This window comes from Xyrauchen texanus, chromosome 37 (genome assembly GCF_025860055.1).
Source record: "Xyrauchen texanus isolate HMW12.3.18 chromosome 37, RBS_HiC_50CHRs, whole genome shotgun sequence".
NCBI lineage: Eukaryota > Metazoa > Chordata > Actinopteri > Cypriniformes > Catostomidae > Xyrauchen > Xyrauchen texanus.
In genome coordinates this window covers 23,789,133-23,801,621 of record NC_068312.1, presented here as the reverse complement: position 1 = coordinate 23,801,621, position 12,489 = coordinate 23,789,133, and the positions used below count along the sequence as shown (strand labels likewise).

The 12,489-nt window shown below is 39.9% G+C and overlaps 1 protein-coding gene across 3 annotated transcripts in view; it reads right to left on the bottom strand.

Annotated features, from left to right (window-relative positions):
- Positions 1-11,356, bottom strand: part of LOC127630519 (S-adenosylhomocysteine hydrolase-like protein 1) — a 35,988-nt gene extending 24,632 nt beyond the window's left edge. The window contains exon 1 of one of the 3 annotated variants that reach the window (XM_052108104.1): positions 11,280-11,356. In XM_052108104.1, coding sequence (XP_051964064.1) covers positions 11,280-11,285 — 6 coding nt within the window. In that variant the 5' untranslated portion in view covers positions 11,286-11,356. Of the gene's footprint in view, positions 1-10,642; positions 11,131-11,279 lie in introns of those variants that run through there. The other 2 variants (XM_052108100.1, XM_052108099.1) reach the window with 2 other exon arrangements.
- Positions 11,357-12,489: the final 1,133 nt, after the last annotated feature.

The following is a 12,489-nucleotide window of genomic DNA, read 5'->3' as shown; positions in this document are numbered from 1 at the left end:
TATGGCATCTTCCGCAGCGGTTGCGCCACTGGGGTTGATGCATATAAGACCGCTTCAGCACTGGCTTCAGACTCGAGTCCCAAGATGGGCATGGCACTGCGGCACGCCTCTGTTTTCTGAGGACATGAGTCCCCCTAGAGCAGGTGTTCTGATGCATTCTGGTCATCACAGACACCTCCACACAGGGTTGGGGTGCCGTGAGCAACGGGCACGCATCCGCCGGCTCCTGGACGGGGCCCGGCTGGGTTGGCATATCAACTGCCTAGAGTTGCTGTAATCCTTGCCCTGCGGATGTTTCTTCCGTTAATACGGGGCAAGCACGTCTTGATTCACTCAGACAGCACCGATACGATAGCGTACATAAATCGACATGGTGCCGTGCGCTATCGTTATATGTCAACTCGCCCGCCATCTCCTCCTTTGGATCCAGCAGTGACTCAGGTCGTTGTGTGCCACTCACATCCCGGGCAACCTCAACACGGCGGCGGACGCGCAATCTAAGTGGCCTACCACCTGCTGTCATAGACACGATCAATCAAGCCAGAGCTCCCTCTACCAGGCAACTTTACACCCTAAAGTGGCACTTGTTTGCAAATTGGTGTTCTTCCCGATCTGAAGAACCACAGAGATGCACAGTCGGGTCAGTTCTCTCGTTTCTGCAAGACAGGCTGGAGGGGAGGCTGTCCCCCTCCACCTTGAATGTTTATATAGCTGCCATATTGGCTCACCACGACGCAGTGGACGGTAAGTCCCTAGGGAAGCACTATCTGATTATCAGGTACCTTAGAGGCGCCCGTAGGCTGAACCCTACCAGGCTATGCCTGTTCCCCTGATGGGATATCTCTGTGGTCCTTTCAGGCCTTCAGCGACCCCCCTTCGAGCCACTAGAATCAGTTGAGCTCAAAGCCCTCTCCTTGAAGACGGCCCTCCTGATTGCGCTCGCTTCCATCAAGAGGGTTGGGGACCTGCAAGTGTTCTCTGTCAGCGACTCTTGCCTGGAGTTCGGTCCGGCAGACACCCATGTTGTCCTAAGACCGTGACCGGGCTACATCCCCAAGGTTCCTACGACCCCCTTCAGGGACCAGGTAGTGAATCTGCAAGCCCTGCCCCGGGAGAAGGCAGACCCAGCCTTTTCGTTGCTGTGTCCGGTGCATGCTTTGCGTACCTATTAGTGTTGTCAAAAATATCGATATTTCGATAAATATCGATACTGAAATATCTGAACGGTACCAATACTAATTTCCCTAAGTATCGATACTAGCCGAGCTGTCACTTTCACTTCTCTCCAAAGGCGCGTTGACAAACACCACACACACTCGCACTCCTCTCATTCGCTCTGGTTAAATAGCAAAAGTGAAGTGAATGTAAAGATGGCGAGTGCATCGCGGCTCCCGTGACCAGTTTTGTTTGATAAAGAACACAGCAGGAGTGCTATCTGGAAATATTTTTAATATGAAGCCAGACATCCCAAGTCTCCCGGAAGTCCCCCTTGACGTTTAAGTATCTTTTGTTGACATTGAGATTGGATTTGATTTGACTTGGAAATACAAAAGATTGCACTTTTTATTTACTTGCACTTTATTGGTTTTTGAATGTATGGCAATCTGAGAGGCTTTTGAACAAGTGCAATACCTCAGGACATTTTGTTCATGTAAAATATACCTCATTGTCATGTTCTAGACAGTTCTACCCTCTTAATATTGTGGCAGTTTTTTTCTCTGTGGTATCGAAAATGGTATCGAATATCGATATTTTTCAAGGTATCGTATCGAAGTTAGAAATTCTAGTATCGTGACAACACTAGTACCTATATGGACCTTTGTTTGCTTTGGTGGATAGCGGAAAGGGAATGCTGTCTCCAAACAGAGGCTTTCCCACTGGGTTGTTGACGCCATCGCTTTGGCCTATCACACCCAGGCAGTGCCCGCCCCCTTGCGGGTTTAAGCACACTCATCGAGAAGTGTGGCTTCCTCATGGGCACTGGACAATGGTACTTCCCTAGCAGAGCAGCGGGCTTTGCACCAATACCTTTACGAGATTTTACAATCTCAGGGTTGAGTCGGTCTCGTTCTGTGTTCTCTCAGGTCCGAGCACGTAGAACTCGGGAATGCGGAACTTCTGACTGGCAGTTCCGCTTGCACATAGGGTACTAAAATTACCCTGTACTGGAATAGGTGCTCCACAGGATAGGCCCTTGTGGGCTTAGGCAGTCCCCGCTGCCCCCAGTCGCCATGTTTGTAGCAACTCCTCCATCTCAGCAGGTAGGATCTACCACCGTGCCATTTCCACATGTGGCCTGAAAACCCATGTGACATATTTCGCCACTCTTTACCTCCCCCCAGACTGGGCAGGTGGTGCTCACCGCAGGGTCTTTTCCAACCTGAAAAAATAGGAGTTGGAATAGAACGCCTTCCCTTATGTGTGTGATAGCGTTAAGATGGCCCCAGCCACTTTAATTCTATGCGAGAAACATAGAGAGATAAAAGGGTACGTGCAGTCTGACGCAGCCTGTTGCTTTGGCACGTAACTGCCTGACCGCACCTGCATTAGCATAAATACAAGATTCAGCGCATGGCCTGACTGAATAGGGACCCCCTAGTGTCACTTCACTCGACACATCGTCGAAGTAAGTGACAGACGGGGAACGTCTAGGTTACTATTGTAGCCATCAGGGAACGAGACATTGTGCCCACCTGGCCACGACGCTGAACCGAGCCACTACAATGGCCGAACCTTATTCTCGGCTCCTCAGTGCAAAACCTGAATGAGCAGAGGCATGATTCCCTCCCTTTATACCAATATGTCCACGGGAGGGACAAATTCTCTCTGCCAAATTCCCATTAGCCTTTTCTCAAGTTCAGAGGTAACCGAGGCCTTCAAGAAAGTCCCCTAGTGTCGCTTCACTCAACAAAACATCTCATTCCCTCCATCAGGGAATGGAGGTTACAACAGTAACCTAGACGGTATGTTTGAGAATTGAATAGATAATTTTGCATGTGATGGCTCACACGATGAAAGAATGTTTGTAGAGTATGCCAATTTCACTGAGAATCAACACAGTTTTGATCAGCAAGCCATGCGCATTTTGTTATTGTGCAAATTGTAGACAATCGTACTTACTCTTTTGCACACATGTACCAAAACATGTGTAATTTGCTTAAATGAATATGAAATTAAAATCTGGTGTGAGCAAGAAACTACTTGTTCAGAGATTTGAAATTGTTGTTTTGAAAAAAATATTTCTGAGAATTGAGCCTAAGTGATTGAGAAAAACTGTAAAATTATTTTACTAATGCAATAACTTTGGCAGTCCCAAAATACTAAAACTAAATATACTGTAACTACAACCAATGATGCACTGATGATAAATTTGTGTACCAGTCTTGAATACCAATATCCAATTATTTAGAACATCTGCCTTTACCGATAGTGACAGTTTGGTGTTTCACATTTTTTTGGTTAATTTCCTCCAAAACAATAAACGTGGTCATTTTGCTGAAAAACGTATAGTTACACAGTAAATACATAGTCTTGTATGTATTAAATGTTAGTACATAATAGTTAATGCCACCAAATATAAAGTGTGACCAAATCATTTAATTCCCTATGTTTTTCTATGTGTCTTCTAATTCACATTACCAATATTCTTAACTCATCTGAGCTGAATTCCCCCTGTTAAATTCAAATTAAGTTTTTTTAACACATGAACTTTTCAGAATAATCTGAAGCAGTCTCTGCTTTAGCAAACTTGTTATATTTCTTCCTGTGTCAAGCTTTAAGGTCTGTAATCAAATCGGTCTTACAAATTACAACTCAGCTCTCAATTTCACCCAACTCAAAGCATTTCCACACAAGGGACATTTTCTTGAATTATATGCTAATAGTCAGATTCTTTGACTTTCAATTTTGATCGTTTTTAAACGATTAGCCGATTTACGATAGCACAGCTAATTGCTTTAATCTGCCAATCATTGATTGCATCACTAGTGATTGGTTGATAAAACCAAAATTGAATGGACAAATTGAAAATAAAATAGAAATAAAGAACTAACTGAAAAATTCAAAACTTCAGACATGACAGTTTGTGGTGACTGAATGCCATATGAAACCTAAAGGAAGAGTGTATTTGTTGCCCCAGAGTGTTTTAATCCAACTGGTTCCCTCAGAGCCATCAGTCTTTGCAGAGTTGATTCAGGAAACCGGGATCTGCAATGAATTAAACCTTGTTTCTATAAACCCCTAAAGCATCCACTAGGTCATGTCAGTCAGCTCTATTACAAGACAAGTCTAATAATATTCCACAACAAACAGCCACACCAAAGAAACCCACCCAGATGCAGCTCTGCTTTTGAACCTCACACTGACCCTACCAGGAAAGAAAAATCTGCCAGGACTAGGCCAGTCGACGCTCTGGCATTAAAAAGACACCATTGAGCCATTTACCTTGACTCTGCCAATGCCTGCTGTAGTCCTAATATTACCATCCTGGCCTATAGCCACAGTCTCTAATCCCAGGCTGGGGTCACAGAGTGTACACTACACTCAATATGATTGTCAACAAAAACAAAGATCTCGACAACATTTGTCATATCATTCCGTTTTTGACCAATGTTGGCATGTCTTTTTTTCCTCAGAATATAGACATTCAATAGGTCATTTTTGTCTTGTGCCAACCAAATGTCAATTATCTTGAATACTTTTTAAACAAAACATACCCTTTTAAAACAGGGATATACAGTATTTGTGAAATTTGAATCTGTGATATTAACTTAACTAAATGTTTTGTTGGTGTACCACCAGATACTGATCATAATGCAAAGCTCATGTTTTATCATACCTCCTTAAAGGAAATAGTTCACCCAGAAATGAATATTCTCTCATCATTCACTCACCCTCATGTCATCCCAGATGTGTATGACTTAGAAAAACATCTCAGCTCTGTAGGTCCTTACAATGCAAGTGAATGGTGGCCAGAACTCCGAAGGTCCAAAAGGCACATAAAGGCCACAAAAAAGTAATCCACATGACTTCAGTGGTTAAGTTCATGTCTTCAGAATCGATGTGATAGGTGTGGGGGGGCAGACAAATATTTAAGTCTATAAATCTTTCACTTACACATTCTTCTTCTATTGTTTTTTGGTGATTTGCATTCTTTGTGCATATCACCACCTACTGGTCAGAGCTGGTCAAAGATAGAGATTTATAGTACAAAATTACTTAAATATTGCTTTTTCTCACCCATACCTATCATATTTCTTCTGAAGACATGGATTAAACCACTGGAGTCATGTGGATTACTTTTATGCTGCCTTTATGTGCATTTCAGACCTTCTGAGATCTGGCCACCATTTACTTGCATTGAATGGGCCAACAGAGCCTAAATATTCTTATAGAACTCTTTGTTTGTGCTCTGCAGAAGAATTTGGCTGAATTTGGGTCCCTTGAAGGCTAAGGTATACTTTGTTTTTCTGCATCCTGTTCAATCTTGTCATAACTCAGCTTTTCAAAGTACACTCTTTTGACCAAGAGCCTATAAAGACATGTTCAACTACTTTGTGATGTACTTTTAGCACATTTAACGTGTGCTAAAAGACAACAGTGCATGTGCATGTGCACAACTCGTATCTTTCTATCAAGTTGCTGTGTCCAAAATAATTTTACAAAGCCTCAAAGCCTAGTGTGACTGCCCCTTAAAGGCCAAATTATACTTCTTTGTCTGTGTGGACTGTCCCTGTCCACGCAGAAAAAGTAGAATACTTTGGCATTTGAAGGCCGGTCACACTAAGCTTTGAGCATGTAAAATTATTTCAGACACAGCAATAGAAAGTATATGATGTCACGCTCAAGGGTTTCTGGTTTTCATCAATAATTATATCTAAAATAACAAAAAATATTGTATTCAAAATATTAAAGTATATAATATGCAAATTTTCCTGCAAGGATAAAAAATATGGCGCTTCATTGTTCATTCTTTGTGTTGAGCCCAGCGTTCAGTGTGTAATGTTTAGATCTTCTATTGGTCGCATTTATTATCATCATCTAGATTATGTGTGTAGCGGAATGCAAAATTTATTTGCATGAGTTTGAGCTTCCTGTCACAAGCATTCTGATGCATTTGAATGAAAGTGAATAGAGTGTGAAGTATCGTGTGACCACAGCTTTAGCTGAACACAATTTCTGTTTGCAAGCGTTTATTTAGCTTCAGGAGAAAATATGCACTCTGACAAACTTGAAATCAAAGTTTGTGGTTACTGAAAGGTTTCAAAGCATTGTTGAAACATTCGTAATTCAGTGCCTGCTTTGACCCAAACTATGCCTGAGGATCAAACCATGTGATTTCAATAAGATTTGGAAGCTACGTGACAGCATGTAGGACATTTTTTATTCTATTTGACCCAACCGAAAAAGCCATTTATTAAGTCCTAATTACAAAGGGTTCTCAAGGGTCACTTTATAATGATGAGCAGACTGTGACAGAGTTTGAGCATTAACAAAGTTTAGTATAAACCAGACTTCTCACCATTGTGCTGACTGAGCGGTTTAGTTTTCTATCCAAGTGGTGTTTTTTTAGAGAGAGTCGTGTTGACGTACTTAAATCAAATGATCTTAACAGGATTTGGTTGGGAACATAAAACTTATGAAACTCTGTATAAGGACACACCAGCATTTGCAAAAAAAAAAGCAATACTCTCTGCAGAAACCACTTTATGAATTATTAATATGATATTAATTATTATTTAAGGGTTATTAATTAATTAATTGGGCTCTGAAGTGCAGATGCACTAGCATGAATAACTTAAATGAGATGAGATCTAAGCTCTCTCAGATGACTACTCTGTGCAAAAAGACCCTAATGGCAGAGAAAAGATCAGGCAATGAAGCAGCAACATCAGTCTAAACCCTAATCCATTCAGCAGAACTGGACGTTCAACCAGTGGATTTCAGAAACTTTCCTGTAATTTGATCTAATCTTCAAAACTATGTGCATTATACCATTAAGTGTAATAAGCAAGGAGAAAGAAAGGAAACAAAAAGTGCCACCAAAAGTTTTAATTTCATTTGAAAGAATTTACCAAAAAAAAGCTTTGAGAGTCAAAGGCAAGGCAAAACACTGAGAACAATAACTATGAGGAGAGCCCAAGCTCAGTGGAAGGCTCTCAGCAGGTAGGGCCGGACCGCTGCCCCATGCCAAAATTCCATCCACGAAACACAGGATAGAATGTTCCTGGGCAACCGAGTAGACGTGTCTCATATTTCTCAGCTCAATGCAACTTTCTTCCGCAATGTTATCAGAGCCTCGCGCTCACAGGGAGACAAAGCAGAGGTACTGAGAAAGAAACAGAGAGAGCAACTTTCTCACACCCTCAAACTGTGTAGCGAAAAGGATACAATTGCACAAAAAAACTGTGATTACTTAGGGAAGGCCTGCCAGAATATACAAAAGAGGGAATAAACAGGATCAAAGGGGAAAATACTACAATATGCTTCAAACAACAGAATGAGTTTTGATCATTTTTCAATGAATTACAAAAGAGACTTTAGATGGTGAAAGTGAAAAAACTGAGTACACAATCTTAAGGTCATTTATCAAGCAAATAATAAAAAATAAATGTAAAAACATTTGCTGCTGTCCGAACTGGACAAAGAAGGGAAATCTGTCATTGATTTGCTCTGCTGGTGTAGAAAGGGTTTTAAAATCTATAAAAGTCCAAAAGTGTATGTGCAAAATATTTTTGTTGAAAGATATACACTGATTAGCCACAACATTAAACCCACCAGCCTAATATTGTGTAGGTCCCCCTCGTGCCACCAAAACAGCGCCAACCCGCATCTCAGAATAGCGTTCTGGGATGATATTCTTCTCACCACAACTGTAAAGAGCGTTGTTAGTTGACTGTTGTGTGTGAAAATCTCAGGAGATCAGCAGTTACAGAAATACTCAAACCAGCCCATCTGACACCAACAATAATCCATGCAATCATCTAATCAGCCAATTGTGTGGCAGGAATGCAGTGCATAAAATCATGCAGAAATAGGTCAGGAGCTTCAGTTAATGTTCACATCAACCAGCAGAATGGGGGAAAAATGTATCTCAATGATTTGGACCGTGACATGATTGTTGGTGCCAGACGGGCATGTTTGAGTATTTCTGTAACTGCTGATCTCCTGGGATTTCACGCATAACAGTCTCTAGATTTTACTCAGAATTTACACAGAAAAAACATCCAGTGAGGGGCAGTGCTGTGCACGGAAACGCCTTGTTGATGAGAGAGGTCAACAGTTAATGGCCAGACTGGTTTGAACTGACAAAGTCTATGGTAACTCAGATAACCGCTCTGTACAATTGTGGTGAGAAGAATATCATCTCAGAATGATATTCTGAGATGCAGGTTGGCGCTGATTTGGCAGCACGATGAGAAGCTACACAATATTAGGCAGGTGGTTTTAATGTTGTGACTGATCGGTGTAGATGTGCTATCTTCCGAATACTCATATATAATAAATACACTGTAATGTAAAAAAGTTACTTATAAATGTAAATTAATTAATTTAGCACTGACAAATGTATAATCGTCAACCGCACTGCAACAGAGATTATATACTGGGTTGTCAATTCATTTCCATGATTTAGCTGTCGTTTGTGATTAGCGCACAACAGGGCTAAAGGCCCCCATGTGCAAAAGGCACTTTTGATTGAATTTCTTCCCAAAACACAAGATAGCAACAAAAACTACCACAGCACATTCCTAAATGTATCACTATGCACTGCAAAATGTTCCTGATCTATGAGGTCATCGTGTGCAATGTCTAAAAGTTGATTCTGAGTTCAATTTTAATCTAACATTAAATAATTTTTAAAATGTTGTAAATTCAGGTAGCTATGAAAATCCTCGAAATGATCACATTTATTCTGAGACTTAATACTTATTTGTCATTTGTCATTCAGTATTGTTCCAGGTGATTAAATAAAAAGTTGTTTTTATTTTTACAATATCTGTGCAAGAAGTGAAAGGAATGTGCTTTTGCAGGGGCTAAAGGCCACCATAAAACACATAGTTTTTCCTAAGTAGATACAAAAGATCTGTTATGAAGAAGGTTCAAAGTGGCTCACATTGACAGATCAATCATAAGATTCATTTGTTTATAAAATAGAGTTGAGATGTTATGAAATGGCATGAAATTAAAGTAACAGGCAATGGTGCATGTTTTTTAAAGTGGTTATTTTGAATAAGCATTATCTTCATTTATTACTCAAAAAACATCTTGCTGTCTCAAATGTATTTGCATAAGTTTACATACTTTTGCTTCTAACTATATCACTATATCTACATTATATCACTATAAGCCCCCTCGCAACCTTTTAATTTAAATACATTTTATTTAAAACAACCTACCGTTATTATTTCTTTTACACACAAATTATGTTGCTCCACCAATATTCAATAAAAAGATGTGTATTTTTCTAAACATTCCTTAAGGGGTGCAACTATCCTCATTGTACCCTACTGAGGATTTTTCAAACAAATACCCTTCACACACCTGACTGGCCGTGGGCAGCTGCGCTAGATACACTTGATGTAACAGAAAAATAAAACAGAAAACATCCTGCACAATGTCAGCCAGCTTGCAAATCTTTATTAAATCACACAACATTTTGGTCAGAGACCTTTGTCACTCATTCAATTCTGTTCTTCCGATGATAAGGATTTTAAAAAATAATTTCAAAGAGAAAAATTTATATTTACAATAAGACTTTACGTAACTTTTCCATGACCTTTCCAGCCTTGGAAATCACCATTATACAGTTCCCTGATATTTTCATGTTTTTCATGACTATGTGAACCACAAACATCAGCGGTATACATATATATATATATAAAGACAAAATTTCAACTTCGGCACTGAATTTTATTTAGCACTGGGTATAATGTAGAAGAGAAGCCGCAGAACAGCCCTTGGCTCTGTTGTATAACCAGCTGACAACTCATTAAGAGAGAGGGCAGAGTAGTGTAGCTCCTTCACCACCCACTCACCCACATACAAGCACAATACATCCATCCATCCATTCAACTATCCATCTATATATATATCTATCTAATATACCTATCTATCTAGCTATCTATCTATCTATCTATCTATCTGTCTATCTATCTTGCACCTTCACACTTTGATATTGTTCTGATTTCAGCTTCATGTACACCCTGCAACATAATTTAAATGTAAAGCTTTCTAGATATTAGTAGAATAATCTATGGGAATCTATTTGTGTACATGAAAATTATATTTTCTCCCCATTTCATTTAGCTTGGATGTTTAAAAAAACGGAGAATCTGGCCTTTTTACTATGTGAAAGCTGCAGTATAGGTCAGTGGCTCAAACAGATATGTGACAGTCTAACCAGAGCAGGGAAATTACTTGTTGCAGATGAAATACTATAAGAAATATAAGTCACCTGTTTCTAACAACGGGCTACAGTACACCTCTAGTTCAACTCTTGCCAGGTATAATCTTTCCTAATTATCCCAGTAGAATGAGCGACATGTCCCAAACTCAAGTGCGGCACTATGCGATGTTTTGTATACACACACGATGCGTGTTCATTCCATAACAGCTAACCCAAGAAAAGCCACGTCCCTCTTACCTTCTTAATAGATTTGTGGGTCGGGACCGCAGTGAATGCGGCGGAAAGCTCTCCGACGTTCATGTTCACGTCGCTGTTCTTGGTGCTTGTCATCGCGGAGTATTTCTCGGCAACGTTTTCACTCTCTTTAAACTCTTTGCTGGCCTGTTTCACCTCCAGCTTTGCATCCCCGCCAGATTCTGACATGGCAATCTAAATCGACGTTATTTGTGATCCGTTGCCGACGGTTTTGCGCGATAGACCTTCAGCTCCGTAACCTTTCGATTCGTTCGTATGTTGCTGGATCGTTTCTAAAGCTCCGAGTGTCTCAAAAGCGGAAGGATTGAGAGTGATTGCGCAAAATGCCTGTTAGATAGCAACAAACTGTCTAGTGCGGATGTAAAACGGATGCGATTGGCTAGAATGTATAACAATGTAATTTCACTCCAAGCCGCAGCGGATCACAGATTATTACATTTAACTGTCCGGCTGACGGCCAGCAGCAGCGTCATCAGCGGTGGGCGGGGCGTAGTGTAGAGAACATGTTTTAACGGTGCATCATGTGCCGTAATGTATGTTTACTGTAGAGCACTCTTGATGACCTTATATTAAAGAAATAGTTCACCCAAAACTGACTATTCTATCGTTATTTACTCACCCTCATGCCATCCCTGATGTTTACGACTTTCTTCTGTTGAACACAAACAAAGATTTTTGTAAAATAGTTCAGCACTAGGCTATACAAGCGAATGGTGGCCAAAATTTTGAAGCTGTGTGCATAAAAAAAAAATTATAATTTTTTTTTTTCAAATTAAAATCAGAGAAATTAAATGAATTACTACTAGTAATATATACTTTCCAATTTAAGTAATATATATTTTTCCATGTTGCAAGAAGGATAATATGCTGTCCAGCTTATTTTTATTTTATTTATTTTTTTATTATAATGAGAATTAGGAGTAAAATGTGCACAACCGTCCTGTAAACAATCTCACAGTGTAAAAGATCTTAATGGGCCCCAAAAATAGGATTACATTTTTATATGCAAAATTAATTTCTTATTTGGTTTTGGAGTAAAACAGGAAAGGGGCATTTTCTTGACAGGGTTCGTGAGAAACACCCAATAGGGGGCTTAAAATATCTGTTTTCATTCGGCAGCTAAGTAGATTAAAGGACACAACTCCACTTTCTTGAATTAGGATCTATAGAGCAACACAAAGAAAGTAAGAAAAATGCCTGCATGAGGGAGAGTAAGACGAGCACCAGGACAAGGAAGAGGAGTGGGACAAGGGCAAGAGAGAGGGAGAGGAGTTACAATGCATAATGGCGCTCAAAGAAGGGCCAGAGCTAGGGTAACTGATGAAATATGATCTGCTATCATAGTCTATGTCATAAACCATGGGCTATCATACAGACAGGCTGGTCCAAAAAATGTCCAAAATGACTTGCCAAAACTATCATTGCTCATATTAAATCTGTTAATGAGTTTTAATGACTTCAACCTAAGTGTATGTAAACTTCTGACTTCAACTGTAAAGTTAACATAAGAGAAATCCATATCTTCAAGCGATATGATAGGTGTGGGTAAAAACCGATCCTTTTTTAAAAAGTCATTTTTTTACTATAAATCTCCACCTTTGACCAGCCCCAAACAGTAGGTGGCAGAATGTGAAAATGAAAGTCACTTCAGAATTTTGGAAGTAAAAGTGTAGGTTTTCAATAATTTCAATTTCTCACACACCTATCATATCACTTCTGAAGACATTGATTTAACCATTGGTGTCTTTTGGATTACTGTCATACTGCCTGAAAGTCCTTTTTGAGCCTTCAAAGTTCTGGTCACCATTCACTTGTAATGTGAGGATCAA